At 45.3% G+C, this 18,747-nt stretch overlaps 1 protein-coding gene across 6 annotated transcripts in view; it reads right to left on the bottom strand.

Annotated features, from left to right (window-relative positions):
* Window positions 1-18,747, bottom strand: part of PKM (pyruvate kinase M1/2) — a 34,102-nt gene that overhangs the window by 8,798 nt on the left and 6,557 nt on the right. For 3 of the 6 annotated variants that reach the window (XM_017895795.1, XM_017895798.1, XM_017895797.1), the window contains exons 2-6: window positions 12,544-12,710; window positions 10,729-10,820; window positions 2,802-2,933; window positions 2,120-2,306; window positions 1,113-1,383 (exon numbers count right to left, since the gene is read on the bottom strand). In XM_017895795.1, the coding sequence (XP_017751284.1) occupies window positions 1,113-1,383; window positions 2,120-2,306; window positions 2,802-2,933; window positions 10,729-10,820; window positions 12,544-12,697 (836 nt within the window). In that variant the 5' untranslated portion in view covers window positions 12,698-12,710. Of the gene's footprint in view, window positions 1-1,112; window positions 1,384-2,119; window positions 2,307-2,801; window positions 2,934-10,728; window positions 10,821-12,543; window positions 12,711-14,701; window positions 14,819-18,747 lie in introns of those variants that run through there. The other 3 variants (XM_017895794.1, XM_017895793.1, XM_017895799.1) reach the window with 3 other exon arrangements.

The raw sequence follows: 18,747 nt of genomic DNA, 5'->3' as shown, positions 1-18,747 counted from the left end.
TGGATGCTTCATTGACAGAAGAAAGGGGAGAGGGCAAATCCAAATGGGCTCATTCCCAAGGTCTCCTCTCCAAATCTCATGCATGTTAGGTGTCTCTCTAGGGCCTCCATTCTCCAATCAGCACTTCAAGACAGGGAACCCGAGGCCTGCTGACTGCTTCCACCACAAAGACCCATGGCCTTATCTAGTCAAGGACACTTGAGGACTGCCCTTTGAGGTGGCCCACTCCAACCTGCTGAAGGCAAGAGGGAATGTGGCTTTGCCTGGCCTAGGGCCAAGTTCAGCTTATCAGGATGGCAAAGGGGAGGGCCCCAAATTGCCTGGTACAGAGGATATCTACACAAAGCTAAGACAGTAAGGCCACTACAGTGGGTGCACAGGGTTGTTCCCCCCTCCCCAAACACACTCCTAATCCACAAGCGTAGGTCTAGCATCTTAGTAGTGCTGAGTTGTATTCCTAGCAGGATGCCAAAAATGGTGGCCATGCCCACTGGGCTCTACCTCGTGAGCACTGCGGAGGGGGTAAGCTAAGTTGGGGCAATCTGAACCTGCAGAAGAACCACACATCTTACTCTGAGAGTGGAATGGACCATACCAGAGTTAGCATGATCACTAAGCCAGCTGCATTCTAAGTGAAGACCAGGAGGCCATAAGTTTTAGCATGAATACCAGCCCCTGAAATTCCACACGGCTCCCCAGGAAGGGCCAAAAAGAGCCCCTTCTTAAGTGTCTGCTGTCATCTTTCCCCCTGGTCCCCGCATTCCAGCAAACACTGGTAGTGTTTCTGATCAGGAACAGGGCATCACGGACCCCGGTACTATGAGCAGTGACCCTGTTCTCTCAAATGTTGGTCCCTAGGCCCAGGGAACAATGTCAAGCTGCCAGCATCTCAATTACCTGGGAAGCTTTTTAAAAACAAAACAAAACAAAAACACACACACACACACACAATGCCTTCTACTCTACTGAGATATTTTGATTCAGCAGGTTTGGAACAGGTTTGGGAGTCTACATTCTGATGGGCTAGGGGGCTGGGAATCAGATATTCACAGGATGCACCATGCCCTTTAGAGAGCTGCGCTGGGACTGGAGCAGGGACAATGGGGACTTGCCTCCGAACCCCTTCATGATTCTCGATTTTGCTGATTATCTTGATGTTCTTTCCCTTCTCTCCCAGGACCTTCCTAACTTCATGGACATCAGCTGCCTTGCGGATGAACGATGCAAACACCATATCGACATCCTGCTCGACCCCAAACTTCAGATCCTGGATGTCCTTTTCCGACACAGCAGGCAGGTCCACAGCAGCCCCAGGAAGGTTCACACCCTTCTTGCTGCCCAAGGAGCCACCATTTTCCACCTCCGTCACCAGGAAGTCAGCACCTGTGTTTTGAAAAGGGGTAAGTAGGGGAGGCAGAGCACCAAGGGCACAGCTCAACAGGAAGCAGGCACCTTTCCCCCAAGTACAGTGAGCTTGGAAGTGGTGCATTATGGGTGCTGGAGCTGTTTTACCAGACTTGAAACCCTACTACAACTAACTGTGTAATCCTAGGCAAGCCATTTAACCTCTCTGTACCTCACTTTCCTCACCCATAAAAAAGGAGAATTAAGATTGTTTTGACTTTGGGAGGCCGAGGCAGGCAGATCACCTGAGGTCAGGAGTTTGAGACAAGCCTGGCCAACATGGTGAAACCCCATCTCTACTAAAAATACAAAAAAATTAGCCAGGCGTGGTGGCGGGTGCCTGTAAACCCAGCTACTCGGGAGGCTGAAGTAGGAGAATCGCTAGAACCCTGGGGGCAGAGGTTGCAGTGAGCCAAGATCGTGCCACTGCACTCCAGCCTGGGCAACAGAGCGAGACTCTGTCTCAAAAAAAAATATGTGTGTGTGTGTATATATATATATATATATATGTTCCTATGTTCTCTGGAACCAGAAGAATGTAACTATGCTGGATTAAAGCCTGTCTTTGAGGATAAATGAGTTACAAAAAGGATTCCTGAGAACACACAGACTCAATCTCACTGCCAGGCAACCAACCTTCCCATCTTCCTTGTGTCAAGGAACTTTAGAGACAAAAGATGGTTTTAGACAATTGGATTCCAGCTCCCATACGTACCTTTCTGCTTCACCTGAAGAGAAATAAGCCCATCATCCACGTAGATCTTGCTGCCCACTTCTACCACCTTGCAGATGTTCTTGTAGTCCAGCCATAGGATGTTCTCGTCACACTTTTCCATGTAGGCGTTATCCAGCGTGATTTTGAGAGTGGCTCCCTTCTTCAGCTCCACCTCTGCAGTGCCGCTCTAGGGAGTAAGCAAGAGAGTAAGCAAGAGTCCAAACTGGAGACACCAGTAGCAGCATCACCTCAGAAGCAATGGAAAAGCTCTTTCCTCCAGGGAACAATGCTCAAGTCACTGCTAAAAATAATACAGTTTTTTGCTCTTATTCTCTAACTCAGTACACTTCACAGAAATAATCTAAGAAAACAGAATATAATGTTTCAGTTATGCTACTTAATGATGGGGAACAAGATATAAAGAGATGGTTTCCCAAGTTAGAAAGCCTCAAGTTTAGGTTTTTAGGGTAAAAACAGGTTCCTCTGTGGTACCATTTCCTAGCAAAGTAAATCAAATCAACATTGTTTACAGTGATGAACAAATCCTCATTTGTAGACCTCAACTCCTCTGCAGTCCTTCATAGTGCTGGGATGAAACACGGCATCTCAGCGCTTTGGAGGACATGACTCTGGGGCGTTATTGCCTACTGAGTCTCTCCCTCACTCTCCACAGAATACTCACCCCCTTGATGAGCCCAGTTCGGATCTCAGGTCCTTTAGTGTCCAGAGCCACAGCAACGGGCCGGTAGAGGATGGGGTCAGAAGCAAAGCTTTCTGTGGCTGTGCGCACATTCTTGATGGTCTCTGCGTGGTACTGGGGAAAAAGAAGGAAGATGACAAGCATGCTCCCACACTAGGATCCAGCTCAATTTCCCTGCCCAGGAACCAAAGCTGATCACTCAGGAAAGGCCTGTGGATGTCTTAGAGCTCTATCTCCATCCTCAGAATGATCCATGCACTGAGAACTCCTCTACTTGCTTAATCCAATCTCCTCAGCCTCCACCCACTTCTACTACAGCACTAATTCACCCTAAGGGCAAATCTTTGAAACGCTGGTGGCAAATTTCAGAATACTGGCACCAAGGCTGGGCGCGGTGGCTCACGCCTATAATCCCAGCACTTTGGGAGGCCGAGGCGGGTGGATCACGAGGTCAGGAGATCGAGACCATCCTGGCTAACATGGTGAAACCCTGTCTCTACTAAAAAATACAAAAAATTAGCTGGGCATGGTGGCGGGTGCCTGTAGTCTCAGCTACTCAGGAGGTTGAGGCTGGAGAATGGCGTGAACCAGGGAGGCAGAGCTTTTAGTGAGCCGACATCGTGCCACTGCACTCCAGCCTGGGAGACAGAGCAAGACTCCGTCTCAAAAAAAAAAAAAAAAGAATATTGCCACCAAACCCCATTGAGGTATGGGTGCAAACATGTCTCATCATAAAAGCAGCTGTGTCCCCAGGGCTGTTCTTTTTTCCCTAAGACTCATCAAATACCCTCAGCAAATAAAGCTGATAAACAGGGCAAAAGGCCTAGAACTTGTGTTTGGATAAGGCTGATCTGGCAATCAATGTCACATTCTGATATATGTGGTAATGCTGAGAGCTTTTCCTCTATTGATTCCAACTACAACGCAAACTTGAAGTTATTGACTTAAGCTAACAGTTGCCCAAGCTAAACAAGCTAAGGTCATACAGATCTGATTTTCTCAATCACTTTTTTTTTTTTTTTGAGATACAGTGTCACTGTGCCGCCCAGGCTGGAGTGCAATGGCACTATCTCGGCTCACTGCAAGCTCCGCCTCCCAGGTTCACACCATTCTCCTGCCTCAGTCTGGGACTGCAGGCGCCCAAGAGCAGGCATGGCTAATTTTTTGGATTTTTAGTAGGGACTGGGTTTCACCATGTTAGCCAGGATGGTCTCGATCTCCTGACCTCGTGATCCGCCCACCTTGGCCTCCCAAAAGTGCTGGGATTACAGGGGTGAGCCACTGCGCCCGGCCTCAATCACTTTCTAGATTCTGACTGGAGAGGGGGAATGGTGGTCATATGCCTTTCTCTAAATGAACTGCCCTTTATTATTCCTTGCTTGCAACAAATCTGTGCTTCAATCTTTTTTCTTAAGCTTTTCCTCCTTTCCATTTACCATTTTGTTTGTTTAAAAGAGGGACTCAGGCTAAGCACAGTGGCTCATGCCTGTAAACCAAACACTTTGGGAGGCTAAGGTGGGAGGATAGCTTGGGTCCAGGAGTTTGAGATGAGCCTGGGCAACATGGCGAAACCCCATCTCTACAAAAAACACAAAAATTAACTGTGCATGATGGTGCGTGCATGGGGTCCCAGCTACTTGTGAGGCTGAGGTGGGAGGATCACTTGTGTCTAGGAGGTCAAGGCTACAGTGAGCCATGATCATACCACTGCACTCTGGCCTGGATACCCTACTATCCAAAGCAACACCCTATCTCAAGAAAAAAGATTAAAAAAAAAAAAAAAAAAAAGATGCAGAGCCAAGATGTCAAAAGAGCTCTAAGACAGCATGATCAATATGACATTGCTGATAACAAGGGCACCTAATTCAGCACTTTCTGGGCCTTGTCCTTTAACCACCACTGTCCAGGAAAGTGGCACCTGCAAGTAAGCCTGCCTGTTATTCACAGGATGCTGGAGGGAGCTGGAGCCAGAGCTTAGCCTCTAAAGACAATGTTGCCTGAAGCCTGTATCTGAAAATCTTCAGCTTCTTATTCAGGCATATTCCCTAATGAGGGACCCTTGGCTTGTTTGTTTTTTATAGGGTTCCTTATAAATTATGATATTTTCTTGCTTACTGGCTTGTAATAGAAATAGAACAAAATAGAATCGAATAGAGGCTGGGCGCGGTGGCTCACGCCTGTAATCCCAACACTTCGGGAGGCCGAGGCGGGCGGATCACGACATCAAGAGATTGAGACCATACAGGCCAATATGGTGAAACCCCATCTCGACTTAAAATACAAAAATTAGCTGGGAATGGTGGCACCTGTAGACCCAGCTACTCGGGAGGCTGAGGCAAGAGAACCACTTGAACCTAGGAGACAGAAGTTGCAGTGAGCTGAGATCATGCCACTGCACTCCAGCCTGGGCGACAGAGTGAGATTCTGTCTCTAAAAAAAATAAAAGAATAGAATAGAAAGTTATTTTCTTTTAAGGGGATGTGGTACCTTTCCTTCAGAGTTGATGTGAGCAGTAAAAGAATACATTAAGTATTAGGACAAAGTACATGGTAATTATTTAATAAATGTTACCTATTATTATCATCTTATAATGGTAAGACTCAAGTGGACTGAGTTCCACCACAGCTGTGGCTTTGTTGGGATGTTATCATGTGGTAAAGAGTTCCACCCATCAATGCTGTCCTGCAGAAGGCTCTATATTTAGCTACATTTAGGTTGTTTAAAAGTCAACCTTAACTCAGGCGGGGCGCAGTGGCTCACGCCTATAATCCCAGCACTTTGGGAGGCCGAGGTGGGGGGGATCACAAGGTCAGAAGATCGAGACCATCCTGGCTAACATGGTGAAACCCAATCTCTACTAAAAATACAAAAACAAAATTAGCTGGGCATGGTGGCAGGCGCCTGTAGTCCCAGCTACTCGGGAGCCTAAGGCAAGAGAACGGTGTGAACCCGGGAGGCACAGCTCACAGTGAGCCAAGATCGCGCCACTGCATTCCAGCCTGGTTGACAGAGTGAGACTCCGTCTTAAAAAAAAAAAAAAAGTCAACCTTAACTCTACTTAATCTCAATGTAGAATTCTGTGCTCCTAGAATAAAATCTACTTGGTTATGGATCAAGACATTCCTTTCAATCACTACTGGATTTGGATTATTAAATTTTATTTGTTTTCTGCATCTAAGTGAGACTGGTCTAGCACGCTGTTAGTACCTGCCTGGTTTTGGTACTGTCCTTGTCTGGTATCAGTATCAGGGTATGTTGGTTTCAAAGAACACAGTGGGAAGATTTCTGTATTTCTCTAGGCTCTGGAACAGTTTAACAATGTAACTGAATTTTGAAGGGGAGAGAATTCAGCCACTAAAATCATTTGAACTTAAATGTTCTGAGGTGAACCAGATCTTAGCCACTTTTTCAACTTTTTGGCTGGAGTGCAGTGGTGCAATCTCAGTTCACTGCAGCCTCCACCTCCCAGGTTCTAGCGATTCTCCTACCTCAGGATCCTGAGTAGCTGGGACTGCAGGCATGTGCCACCATGCCCGGCCAATTTTGTATTTTTAGTAGAGACAGGGTTTCACCATGTTGGCCAGACTGGTCTTGAACTCCTGACCTCAAGTGATCCCTCCGCCTTGGCCTCCCAAAGTGCTGGGATTACAGGTGTGAGCCCAGCCCACTTTTTCAACTTCTTATGGCCACTGGTCTATTCATATTTTCTATCTTTTTGGCTATTTATCTTTTCTTGGAAAATAGCCAGTGTCATCTCTCTATATAGGAATTAAGTTATAAGTCTTTCTTGACTTTTAAAATCTCCAATGTGTAGGAAATACTCCCTTTTCTATTCATATTCTTTTTTTTTTTGAGGCGGAGTCTCGCTCTGTAGCCCAGGCTGGAGTGCAGTGACCGGATCCCAGCTCACTGCAAGCTCCTCCTCCCGGGTTTACGCCATTCTCCTGCCTCAGCCTCCCGAGTAGCTGGGACTACAGGTGCCCGCCACCACGCCCGGCTAATTTTTTGTATGGTTTTAGTAGAGATGGGGTTTCACCGTGTTAGCCAGGATGGTCTTGATCTCCTGACCTCGTGATCCGCCCGTCTCGGCCTCCCAAAGTGCTGGGATTACAGACTTGAGCCACCGTGCCCGGCCTCTATTCATATTCTTATTTGTACATCCTTGCATTCTTCACCTGGCTTCCCAGAACTTTCTAGTTTACTATTTTTCCCCACAAATAATCAGCTCTTAGCTTAATTTGTCAAATTTATTTTCATTTCATTGAGCTATAATCTTACAAAATTATTTTTCTTCACCCTTTTAGGGTTTTCCTCCCCTAGTGTTCTGAGTTAAATATTTATTCCATCTACCTTGAGATTTTGCTTTCTAAAGTAAGCACACTTCAGTTTTCTTGACTTTGTTCTTAATTTCCATTAAAAATTTTTTAATTTCTACTTTATGAAATTTGGGGGTTTTTTTGGTGGCCTAATATATATTTGTAACCATGAGTGTTTCACGCAAACATGCATTTTTGGTCTTGGGGATGTAAAAGTATATATTATAAACATACCAATTATTAGGTATATTATTCAAATCTATGTCATATATTATAATCTCTTAGAGCATTTCTGGGAGATGTACTGAGTCTTCCACTATAGCTGTGGCTTTGTTGGGATGTTACATGGTAAAGAGTTTCATCCATCAATGCTGTCCTGTGGAAGGCTCTACATTTAGGTTGTTTGAAAGTCATTTTTTCCAGGCCAGGCGCAGTGGCTCACACCTGTAATCCCAGCACTTTGGGAGGCCAAGGCAGACTTATCACTTGAGGTCAGGAATTCGAGATCAGCCTGGCCAACAAGGTGAAACCCCATCTCTACTAAAATACAAAAATTAGCCGGGCATGGTAGCAGACACTTGTAATCTCAGCTACTTAGGAGGCTGAGACAGAAGAATCTCTTGAATCCAGGAGGTGGAGGCTGCAGTGAGCCAAGATCGTGCCACTGCACTCCAGCCTGGGTGACAGAGCGAGACTCCCTCTCTAAATAAATAAATAAATAAATCTGGAAAACACAGCATATGGAACCATATGTTCAGCAAGAATGCATCTTGCCCATGTGAATTGCCAAAAGTGAGGGCTGAAGACTAGTTGCCAAAGCTGTCAAAAGAGAGCTGGGCGTGGTGGCTCACGCCTGTAATCCCAGCACTTTGGGAGGCCGAGGCAGTTGGATCACCTGAGGTCACAAGTTCAAGACCAGCCTGGCCAACATGGCGAAACCCTGTCTCTACTAAAAATATTTTAAAATTAGCTGGGCATGGTGGCACAGGTCTGTAATCCCAGCTATTCAGGAGGCTGAGGCATGAGAATTGCTTGAACCTGGGAGGCAGAGGTTGTGGTGAGCCGAGATCGTGCCAGTGCACTACAGCCTGGGCAACAGAGCAAGACTCTGTCTCAAAAAAAGAAAGCTGTTAAAAGATCAGATGCAGACATTTGATGTTCCTCTGTCAGAGTGAGAGGGAAGACAGTAATCTCAACATTCTGCTCAGAAGAGCATTTAAAATAGTCAGAAACTAGAAAAGTACATCCCAGCCCCTAATCAAAGGTACATATGAAACAACAGCCCTGACAAACGGTAAGGTTGAAACTGCTTACGTTACATTATACAAATTAGAATAACTTCAAATCAGTTTCCAAGCTGAGCCCAGAGACAACTTCATCTTGGTCTAAAACTTCAAAATAAATCCACAAGAGGGACATCTTTAAAAAATAAATTAAGCCGGGCGCGGTGGCTCAAGCCTGTAATCCCAGCACTTTGGGAGGCCGAGACGGGCGGATCACGAGGTCAGGAGATCGAGACCATCCTGGCTAACACGGTGAAACCCCGTCTCTACTAAAATACAAAACTAGCCGGGCGAGGTGGTGGGCGCCTGTAGTCCCAGCTACTCGGGAGGCTGAGGCAGGAGAATGGCGTAAACCCGGGAGGCGGAGCTTGCAGTGAGCTGAGATCCGGACACTGCACCCCAGCCCCGGCGACAGAGTGAGACTCTGACTCAAAAAAAAAAAAAAAAAAAAAAAAAAATAAATTAAAAAATTTTAAAAAATCTTAATTATAATCTGGGAGTAGGAGTGAAAGCAGAGATAATCTCCAAAAAGCCTCTTAAAGTTTAAAAAACCAAAATCGGAGCCAGCTCTCATCCAGCAGGTGCAGCAGATATCACTCCCCCTTGCCATGTAAGAGCTATGTGGTGTTATTTTACTGGATGAAGGAACCATAAAGCCTACTTAAAGGTCAACTTCTTAAAAATCTATTTCTGCTCCTTTCCCTGAACACAGGAGCCCACAGCAGACTACAGCAGCAGGGATCAACAGTGAACAGACCTCCACCATTGTCTTTAGCTCTCTCTCTTTAAGCTAAGCTAACACTTGTAGTAGTAATTCTCGGTGACTCCTGCTAAGGACCCCTTGCTTTTGGAAAACTACAGAATTTTCCAAAAGGTACAGGGACATGTCTTAACCTGCGTGGTATGTCTGCTGGACTTGGTCAGGTCTCCATGACATTTAGGGGCCAGCCACTAGCCAGGCCATAGGCTGTTTATGAACACAGGTTAGGGAATCTATGATGAAGAGTCTCATGTTTCCCAAAAGGAGGAATTCACTCTTGGACTGCATTTCCTGAGGCTTTATTTTTAGTCCCAACTTAATACCAACTTCCAAATGCCAGAGGGCAACCTCTATAAGGCACTTGGCCTTACAGGGTAGCATTTTCTTTACTCTCAAGAGGAAATACAGAAGCCAAGACAGGGACAAAGTCTGCCTCTTCTGTGATTCCTCTTATCAATGCCATTACGAAATCCCATGATCTATGGGAAATCTATGGTTAAGTCTGAAGGTCCTCTAATCCCAACATTTGAGAGAATCACTTGAGCCCAGGAGTTTGAGACCAGCCTAGGCAATATAGTGAGACCTCATTTACACAAAAAAAATTTTTTTAATTAGCCAGATATGGTGGTGCATGCCTGTATTACCAGTTACTTGGGAGGCTGAGGCAAGAGAATCACATGAACCTGGGAGGTCAAGGATCCAGTGAGCCATGATCATACCATGTAGTCCAGCCTGGATGACAGAGCAAAATTTTGTCTTATAAAATAAAAAAATAAATAAGTCATGGTACCTCAGGGAACCCCAAACTCCTCAGAATAGGTTTATTCTAAATCTGGCAACAGAGGCAGGAATGGAGCCATCCTGACAGCTGCTACCTGGCTCCTGGGCAAGGCCTCTGTCCATAGGTAAAGCCAGGTAATAAAGAGCCCATCACAAATAACAGTCCTACTAGGCTCCTGAGGAAGAGTGCTAACTGGTGTTATTTTAATGTACAGAACCCCTGGGAAGGCACAGGCTGGGAATACAGTGCTGAGGAAGAGGGGTATTATATGCCAGCGAGTGCTTGTGCATTAGGCTCAGTCATTCAAAACTTAGAATAATGGAAACTCTTCTCATGGACCTGCCCAGTTATTTTGGTTCTAAGATAGGCCAGAATCGATCTGCTAGATGGTTTACCATGGCAATATAAGCTGTAGCAGAAACCCGGGGACAGGAGAGTTAAGCGCTGTGGCCAGGACACCTAAGACTTAGAGGGTTTTCCAGGAAAACCTTTCCATATCTTCCTTTGTGAAAGCTAACGGTAGGAGAGGAGTGTGAGAGAAACATGGCCAGCGACAAAAGGGGTCTTCTTTGCTAAAAGAGACTTAGCCAGTTTCTTCGTCAGGACAAGCGGGAAGGAGAGTAGGGATGGGCTAGTAAAGACAAACTTCACACTGGCTGTGAAACTCAGACTCATCCTTGCCTGATCCGTTGTGGCTAAATGAACACTGCACCCCCTCCCTGTTTCCTACAGGCCATCACAATGGCCACAGGGTCCAGCTACAGCTCACCTCATGAGTTCCATGAGAGAAGTTCAGACGAGCCACATTCATTCCAGACTTAATCATCTCCTTCAACGTCTCCACTGATCGGGAAGCTGGGCCTATTAGGAAAAGTTTTAAAGCCACAAGTATTAATCATTCAAAGAAGGAAAAACATTTAAGTTTGCTTAAGTTTAAAGAATTTTTTTCCCTGAGAACTTTTCCTCTCCCAACTAGCTCAAAAGTCTTTAAAAAGTGTATGGAAGGCTACTACCGTGCCAGCTTACTTTTTTGATTTACTGGGACACTTCGACCATTTCCTTCAAATTCTGCAGGCTTCCACTGTATCAGAAAAGCCTAGGTTAAGACTTGGCCAGCCTTCTCTGCCCTCACTGAAACCCAGCCAGATGTCCAAACCACAGAATCTTGGTTGCACAAAACATGTCAAAAAGATCTTTCCTAGGTCTGTAAGTTGCTCCTACAAAGACCTGCTAAGGAAAACACCCTCTAAATTTTGCCTATAGCATAAAACCTAAAGCATATGGATTCTTTTTGCAACAAATTGTTTTTTATTATAAACTGGTAATTTATAATTTGGGTTACAAAGTTATATAATCCAATACATACAGTTTGGATACAATGTGGAATAATTAAATCAGGTTAGTTAACATATCCATGACTTCAAGTACTTAACAATTTCGTGGTGAGAACATTTGAAATTTACTCTTAGCAATGTTTTTTTCTTTTTTCTTTCTTTTTTTTTGAGACAGAGTTTCATTTTTGTTGCCAAGGCTGGAGTGCAATGGTCAGGTCTCAGTTCACTGCAACCTCCGCCTCCCAGCTTCAAGCAATTCTCCTGCCTCAGCCTCCCAAGTAGCTGGGATTATAGACACCCGCCACCACGCCCAGCTATTTTTTTTTATTTTTAGTAGAGACAAGATTTCACTATGTTGGCCAGGCTGGTTCTCCTGACCTCAGGTGATCCACCCGCCTCAGCCTCCCAAAGTGCTGGGATTATAGGCATGTGCCACCACACCCACACATTTTTTTTTTTTTTTTTTTTTTGAGACGGAGTCTCACTCTGTGGCCCAGGCTGGAGTGCAGTGGCCGGATCTCAGCTCACTGCAAGCTCCGCCTCCCGGGTGTACGCCATTCTCCTGCCTCAGCCTCCCAAGTAGCTGGGACTACAGGCGCCCGCCACCTCGCCCGGCTAGTTTTTTGTATTTTTTAGTAGAGACGGGGTTTCACCATGTTAGCCAAGATGGTCTTGATCTCCTGACCTCGTGATCCACCCATCTCAGGCCACCCGCGCCTGGCCAATTTTTTTTTTTCTTAAGACAGGATCTCGCTCTGTTTCCCAGACTAGAGTGCAGTGGTGTGATCATGGCTCACTGCAACTTCAATCTCCTGGACTCAAGTGATCTTTTCCTCAGCCTCCCATGTAGTCAGAACTACAGGTGTATGCCACCATGCCCAGCTAATTTTTTTTTTTTTCTTTTGTTTTTACTTTTTGGAAAGACAGGGTCTAAGTTGCTCAGGCTGGTCTCAAATTTCTAGCCTCAGACAATCCTCCCACCTTGGCCTCCCAAAGTGCTAGGAGCCACCATACCTGGCCATCTTAGCAATTTTGAAATGTCTAATACTCTCTTATTAACTATATTTGCCATCCTGTGCACATACTAATTCTTTACTGCAACTTCCTATGACCTGAGTCCTTTTATAAGAATCTGTGTAGCATCCCATGTAGCACCTAGGTTTGTTGGGACATTTAGTTAAGTCTTTTCAGGACAGAAAGGGTCACCGCCCATGAAGCCCTTTTTTTGGGGAAGGGGCACACCCACTCACCAATGGTACAGATGATGCCAGTGTTCCGGGCTGTGATGGGTGGTGAGTCAATGTCCAGGCGGCACATGTGCTCCAGGAATGTGTCAGCCATGGCTGCATGCAGCTGCTGGGTCTGAATGAAGGCAGTCCCGGCTTCACTATGGGGCTTCGACATGGCTGCTGAGGTCCTGGGTCCAGACAAATTGAAAGAGAGTGGTAAGACTGAGAAGTGGTTAATATACCATTTATCACAGGAGGCTGTCTCCTGCTTATACATTAACTCAATAAGCACGCTTTGTACACAAGCCACAGGGAAGCCAGACATGCTGTGGTTATGTGGTTGCTCCTCATGTTAGACAAAGGGTTCACAAGATGGTGAACAATGGAAATGGACCTTACTGAACAAGTTAAAACCTCCTACCCACTGCTCACAGTCCCAAGCACCCACAGTAAGCAGGTCTCTCTTACACTGGGCTGACATCTACTTAGACAGCTTTCCCACCACCCTATCTATAAATAACATCGTTTAACATGTAATGAAGGAGCTTCCAACGAAGGAAGTTATAACCAATCTTCCAGTGATACAAACAACTGACTCCTAGCTTAGTGCCTAGATAAGCCTAGATCTCTGTATGTCAAGTTGTCACAAAGCTACAAATAGCTGCTTTGTCGTGGGGCACCCACATTGCCTCTTTACAATCCTCACCGAAACCCAAAGTCATTCCCCTGAATGCAAAAGCTTCCATCCCAGGAGTCTAAACCTAAAACCACATCTACTGTTGGCCAGAAGGACGTTAGGACACGTAAAGCAATTTGCAATTTGCAAAGCAAGGATAACATAAGGGCACTGGTATAATTCTAAAATTATCACAACTACATTAACAGGATAGCTGCAACACAGAGAAATTAAAGTTGCTGGTCAAATCTTTTCCCCAAAAGATTTCTGATACACATCCTGTTTTCTTTTCTAAGCCTGACAAGTATACCACCACTCTGTAACACAGACCATCAGTTCCAGGTAATTAACTAGCCCAGGTCACAATCCTGACAATGGCCCCGACCTTTGCTTTCTTCATTAATGACTTACAACTAAACTCACTCAGCCTGTTAGTTAGCTGATTAGAGACAAAGACTCAGGAAAAGCTTCCAGGCAGTGTTTGAAGAACTATCAGGTAAGGATGTGAACCAGAAGCTTGCTACATTTCTCATCAGAAAGTTGCTTCCTTGAGTTCTCAGACCAAGGGCTATTCTTTCTGAAACGCTTGAGCCTAAATGCTTCAGCCAAGCAAGGCTCAGAAACAAGTCCCTCTTTAGCCATTCCCCATCTCTTCCTAAATCTCAAAGTTCCAAATCAAGGCATCTCACACATATGACCCTTACTCCTTTACCCTGTTCCATCCCTGACTTTGTGGGCTCTCTGGGTGGCTCCAGCAGAGTATGCATCTAAACCCATGTCTGCCATCTCCAAAGAAGGCCTGTTAAGGTCCAAAGAGCTCTGAAGGCAATAGTGAACAGTCTGTTGGCTATGGAAAACTGATGGCCACAAGTCCTCAACCACAGATTCTAAAACTTTTAAAATGGGGAAATAAGACACCAACTAACTATTCAACGTGGCAAATGCACTCTTCATTTCAATTGTATTTCCTAAGCCCCTAATATCTACTATGTATCCTCTCTTCCAGGACCTATATGGTTTTGTATCTCCTAGCACCTAGTAAGTGGAAGCATTCTAGTGTTTGTTAAATGACCTTTCAGTCTCTCTGAATGCCTCTTTGTCAGAATCAAAGTTATGCCTCTGCTCCCCCGTCCCTAAATCTGAGGAACTTCTGCATTACTGACAGGAAAGCCTGGGGAGCCCTGGTCCCTCTCCCTACATTCATGGTTTAGGGAGGGCTCGCATACCTTCAGAGCTCCCAGCTGGGCTTAGGGAAGTCTGGCTGTTAAGGGAACATTACTGAGAGATGGCATAGCAGGCCAATAGGAACCCAAAGGCCTTGCTGTGGCCTCTAATGGGCCTACAATCTGGGGACTATATTGTGAACAAAATAAGATCTGAATAAGTGGGTCAGAGTAACTAATTCCACTCTTTTTAAAAACCATCAGCTGGCTCTTCTTAGACCTGAGATATCAGGGTCTTCTTGTAAAGACCTGGCTGGGGCCACTGAATATCAGGTCATACCTTTGGTTCCCTGGGCTTGGGCTTCCGGTGACATAATGCTCTCCTTTTGGCTCAGGTTGGCTCCTTGGCCTCACTTGCAAAGACCGCTCAGAGCTGAATAAAGTGTGCCCTGGAGAGCTGTACAAGGATTAAGGTAAAAGCTGAGTGTAACTAAAGCTCTTTGGGGTAATGGAAAAATTACCTTAATAACCAGGTATCCAGGTGGCAGCTGCTCTACAGATTCAGCTGTTATGTCTCTTTAAACATGCGATTTACTAACATTCCACTATTCTATACAATAACCTGGTCCCTCCCCTTTTGGGAGTGGGGAAGGGACACCAAATTAAGCATACCTGAAAGACCTGGGAGGAAATACACTGACATTTTAATAGGGTGCCATTGGGGTGGCAGGATTACAACAACAACAACAAAAATTCCTCTTTATTAGCAAATTTACTGATATAAAAATAAAAATATTTTTTATAGTAAGAAATTACGTATACCTTTTTTGGAAATATTTATATGCATCCTATAAAATTGTTGGGAGGAAGTAAATGAAATGTGAAGATACCAATTCCATTAATCAATTGCTGCTCTATGCACTTCAAGAATAATCTGCTTTTAAAAGGTAGTAAAGATACATGTCTCAAAACAAACAAACAAACAAACAAACAAACATGTCTTAGGCCCTACATCACAAATGTATTATAGGAGAGTTTCAATGGCTTAAGGTGGTCAACCTTAATACATTCAGAACCTCAAAGCAAAAAAAAAAAAAAGTCCATAGGATAATCCCATGCCTCAAATCTGTTAGTTACATGCCCAAATCCAGCAAACTAGTCTGTTCTCAAGCTTTACAGTAAAAGCTTTGTGATAATGTTCTGGTACAGAAGGGCTGCCTCCAAGTCCAGAAGATGCCATTAGCAGATAAAATTATATTGGCCTCAAACACAAACCCTATTTTAACTATCTCAAATTAAATCTGATGCCTATAAGCTCTAATTTTTTGCCAATAAGTACAAAAATGACAAATGAAAATTTCTATAGTGGATTTACACACTAGCAGTCAAAAAAAAAGCTTGCCTATCAGCAAGTTCATCTAGACTTCAATCTCATGCATCCTTAATGCTCTCTTTGAGCCAGAGACCCCATACCTCAAGCCCAGGTCTTTCCTCAGGCTCTGACCTGAAGCCTCCCTTGCAGGGAGGGCCAGAGCTCTCCCGCTTTCTCCAAAATCCTCTTCCCAGCACAAGCTGCCCATCCAACCAACCACCTACCTAGAGTTGTATGTAAAACACTCACTGGACTCTCCCTTGGCTCCAGGAAAGCAGCCCAGTCTTGGTTTCTCAGGGCGGGCTTCTGGGAAAGACTCCTCTCCCTCATGCCAGTTGCCCGGACAGTGCCTGCCAGGACATGTGGCCCCACTCATGCCAGTCTGACTCACTATTGCATCCTCCTCCTAGGAAGGCACAGACATGCAGAGCCAACCTCCAGCCAGCAGTGGAAGCCTGGCGTATCCACTGATAGCAGCACACACTGTGCCCAGGTCCAGGAGCCTTATTCTTGAGCCCGAGCCCCTGCAGTAAGATCTTCCTCAGAGCCATGTCTCCTCTGTGAGAAAGGAGACACCATCTCTAAGAGGCCTTAGTCTGGAGTTACAGGTTGGAACAGGCACAATCACAGCTCAGCTCCAGGTGCCCTATTCTCCCTTTCCTTTCTCATCTCAGACAGCTCCTGGCTCTTTATATTAGTTTCCTTTGTGTCAGACACAATTTTTCGGCCATTCTTCAGAAACCAGGAGACAAAAATCATAAAAAATACCCAACACTCCCCACTCCAACCTTTTTTTTTTTTTTTTTGAGACAGGCTTTCACTGTCACCCAGGCTGGAGTGCAGTGGTATGATTATATTACATTACATTATTATTATAGCTCACTGCACCCTCAAACGATCCTCCAGCCTCAGCATCCCAAGTAGCTGGGACTACGGGCACGAACCACACCCAGCTCCCATGCTCCACTTCTTAGGGCCAGGACTGTTGTTGGGTTGCGCTGGGAAAGATTCACGCTTCACTCCACCAATTCTTTCACAAAGGACCAAATCATTCTGCCCTAATAAACCAGCCTGGCCCGTGAGTCTGCATCTGCCTAAGTCATTTTTACTTTGTACCAATTATGCTCCGATACCAACCTCACACATATCAACTGTAAAATGGTGGCACCTGATGCTTTCTCTCTCCAACATTGCCAGTAGGTACACAAGATTGCATTCCTTGCTGTGACGTCAGTTTGCTACCTACATCTTCAAGACATAATGAAGATCTTTGAATCATCAACTGTTCAGAACACCAGCATCCATTAGAAAGTATGCATCATGATATTCTGGCATTCGGATCAGCCTGCTCTCTAGCTCTCTTCCTCAACAACGGAAATGGAATTTCTAAGATTTGCCCTAATCAAACTAGGCCAGCAACATGATCAAAATGGGTGATGGGCCAGCAGAACCTAGTAAGGTCTGGAGTAGGCACTGTTCATCTTCATATACAGTTAAGGGTAATGACAACAGCATATTTGCATATGGGTACAGGATACAGAAGATAAGATATCTTCTAGATAAGAGACCTGGGTCTGAAGCCCACACTTTAACCCCAGCAGGCCCCACAGCAGAAAGCAGTATGGTGTTACCAAGCTACACAGAACAAAATGAGCCCACTTGTAGGTTCTAGTAAAATTCCCTTGCTTTAAAAAAAAAAAAAAAAAAAAAAAAAAAAAAAAACTTGGCTCTTTTATTTCTTCAGGGCTAAAAGTAAATGACTTGTCAACAGGAACCTAAGGTCCTATTTCCAGCTACAGTGTGGAATAGGGAAGAGCAGCTGATGCTAAACGGGCCTACTTCCCCAAAAGACCACTCAACTTCAGGTGAAGAAGTCCTAAGTCAGAGAACCCTCAATATCCTCAGATGCCGAGTATTTCCTGGTTCCATCCCAGCTGCTCAGTGCAGACAACTGGTTTCAGCCTGAAGGAGGTGGTTTGGGGGAAGCGTTAGTTGCCTTGGGACATGGTGCCTCCTTACTAGGATTAAAAGTAGGGTGGTGTTTCTGGGTATGATATCCACACTCTAGAACCAGCAAGGGACCTGGAACCCTGATTTAGGGTCCTCTTAAGTGCAACTCAGGTGGGTTATGGCCTCAGCAAAGTGAGGCACTGGCTCAGCATTTAAAGGAAGGGCTGCCCTGCATTCTAGTTGGGGCAATAAAGGAGGAAAGGCAGTGCCAACTCTCCAAGAGCACTGAACTAGTTAGTATGACTGGTCTTCCTACAATAGCCTTTATAGGTTTGCTTCTATTTTGTTATGAATTAAAGAAAAAAAAAGCTTTAATATCTGCATCTCTACCACCCAGAACTGACCATTAACACTGAGCCATGGCTGGCTGTGGTGGCTCACGCCTGTAATCCCAACAGTTTGAAAGGCTGAGGCAGGCAGATCACTTGGTACTAGGAGTTCGAGACCAGCCTGGCTAATATGGCGAAACACTGTCACTACTAAACATACAAAAATTAGCCTGGTGCGCACCTGTAATCCCAGCTACTTGGGTGGCTGAGGCACAGAGTTGCTTGAATCCAAGAAGCGCAGATTGCAGTGAACAGAGATCGCACCACCGCACTCCAGCCTGTGCAACAGAGTGAAAAACTCTGTCTCAGAAAAAAAAGAGGAAAAAAAAAAAAACACAAATAAAGGCTGAGCTGTATTTACTTTCTTCTTCTTCTTTTTAATTTTTTTTGTTGAGATGGAATCTCACTCTGTTGCCCAGGCTGGAGTGCAGTGGCACGATCTCAGCTCACTGCAAGCTCCACCTCCCAGGTTCACACCGTTCTCCTGCCTCAGGCTCCCAAGTAGCTGGGACTACAGGCGCCTGCCACCACGCCTGGCTAATTTGTGTGTGTGTGTGTATTTTTAGTACAGACGGGGTTTCACCGTGTTAGCCAGGATGGTCTCAATCTCCTGACCTCGTGGTCCGCCCGCTTCAGCCTCCCAAAGTGCTGGGATTACAGGCGTCAGCCACTGAG

Source organism: Rhinopithecus bieti, unplaced genomic scaffold, assembly GCF_001698545.2.
Source record: "Rhinopithecus bieti isolate Rb0 unplaced genomic scaffold, ASM169854v2 scaffold_27022, whole genome shotgun sequence".
Lineage (NCBI taxonomy): Eukaryota > Metazoa > Chordata > Mammalia > Primates > Cercopithecidae > Rhinopithecus > Rhinopithecus bieti.
The sequence above is the reverse complement of the archived record's forward strand: the minus strand, read 5'-3'. Positions and strand labels throughout refer to the sequence as shown.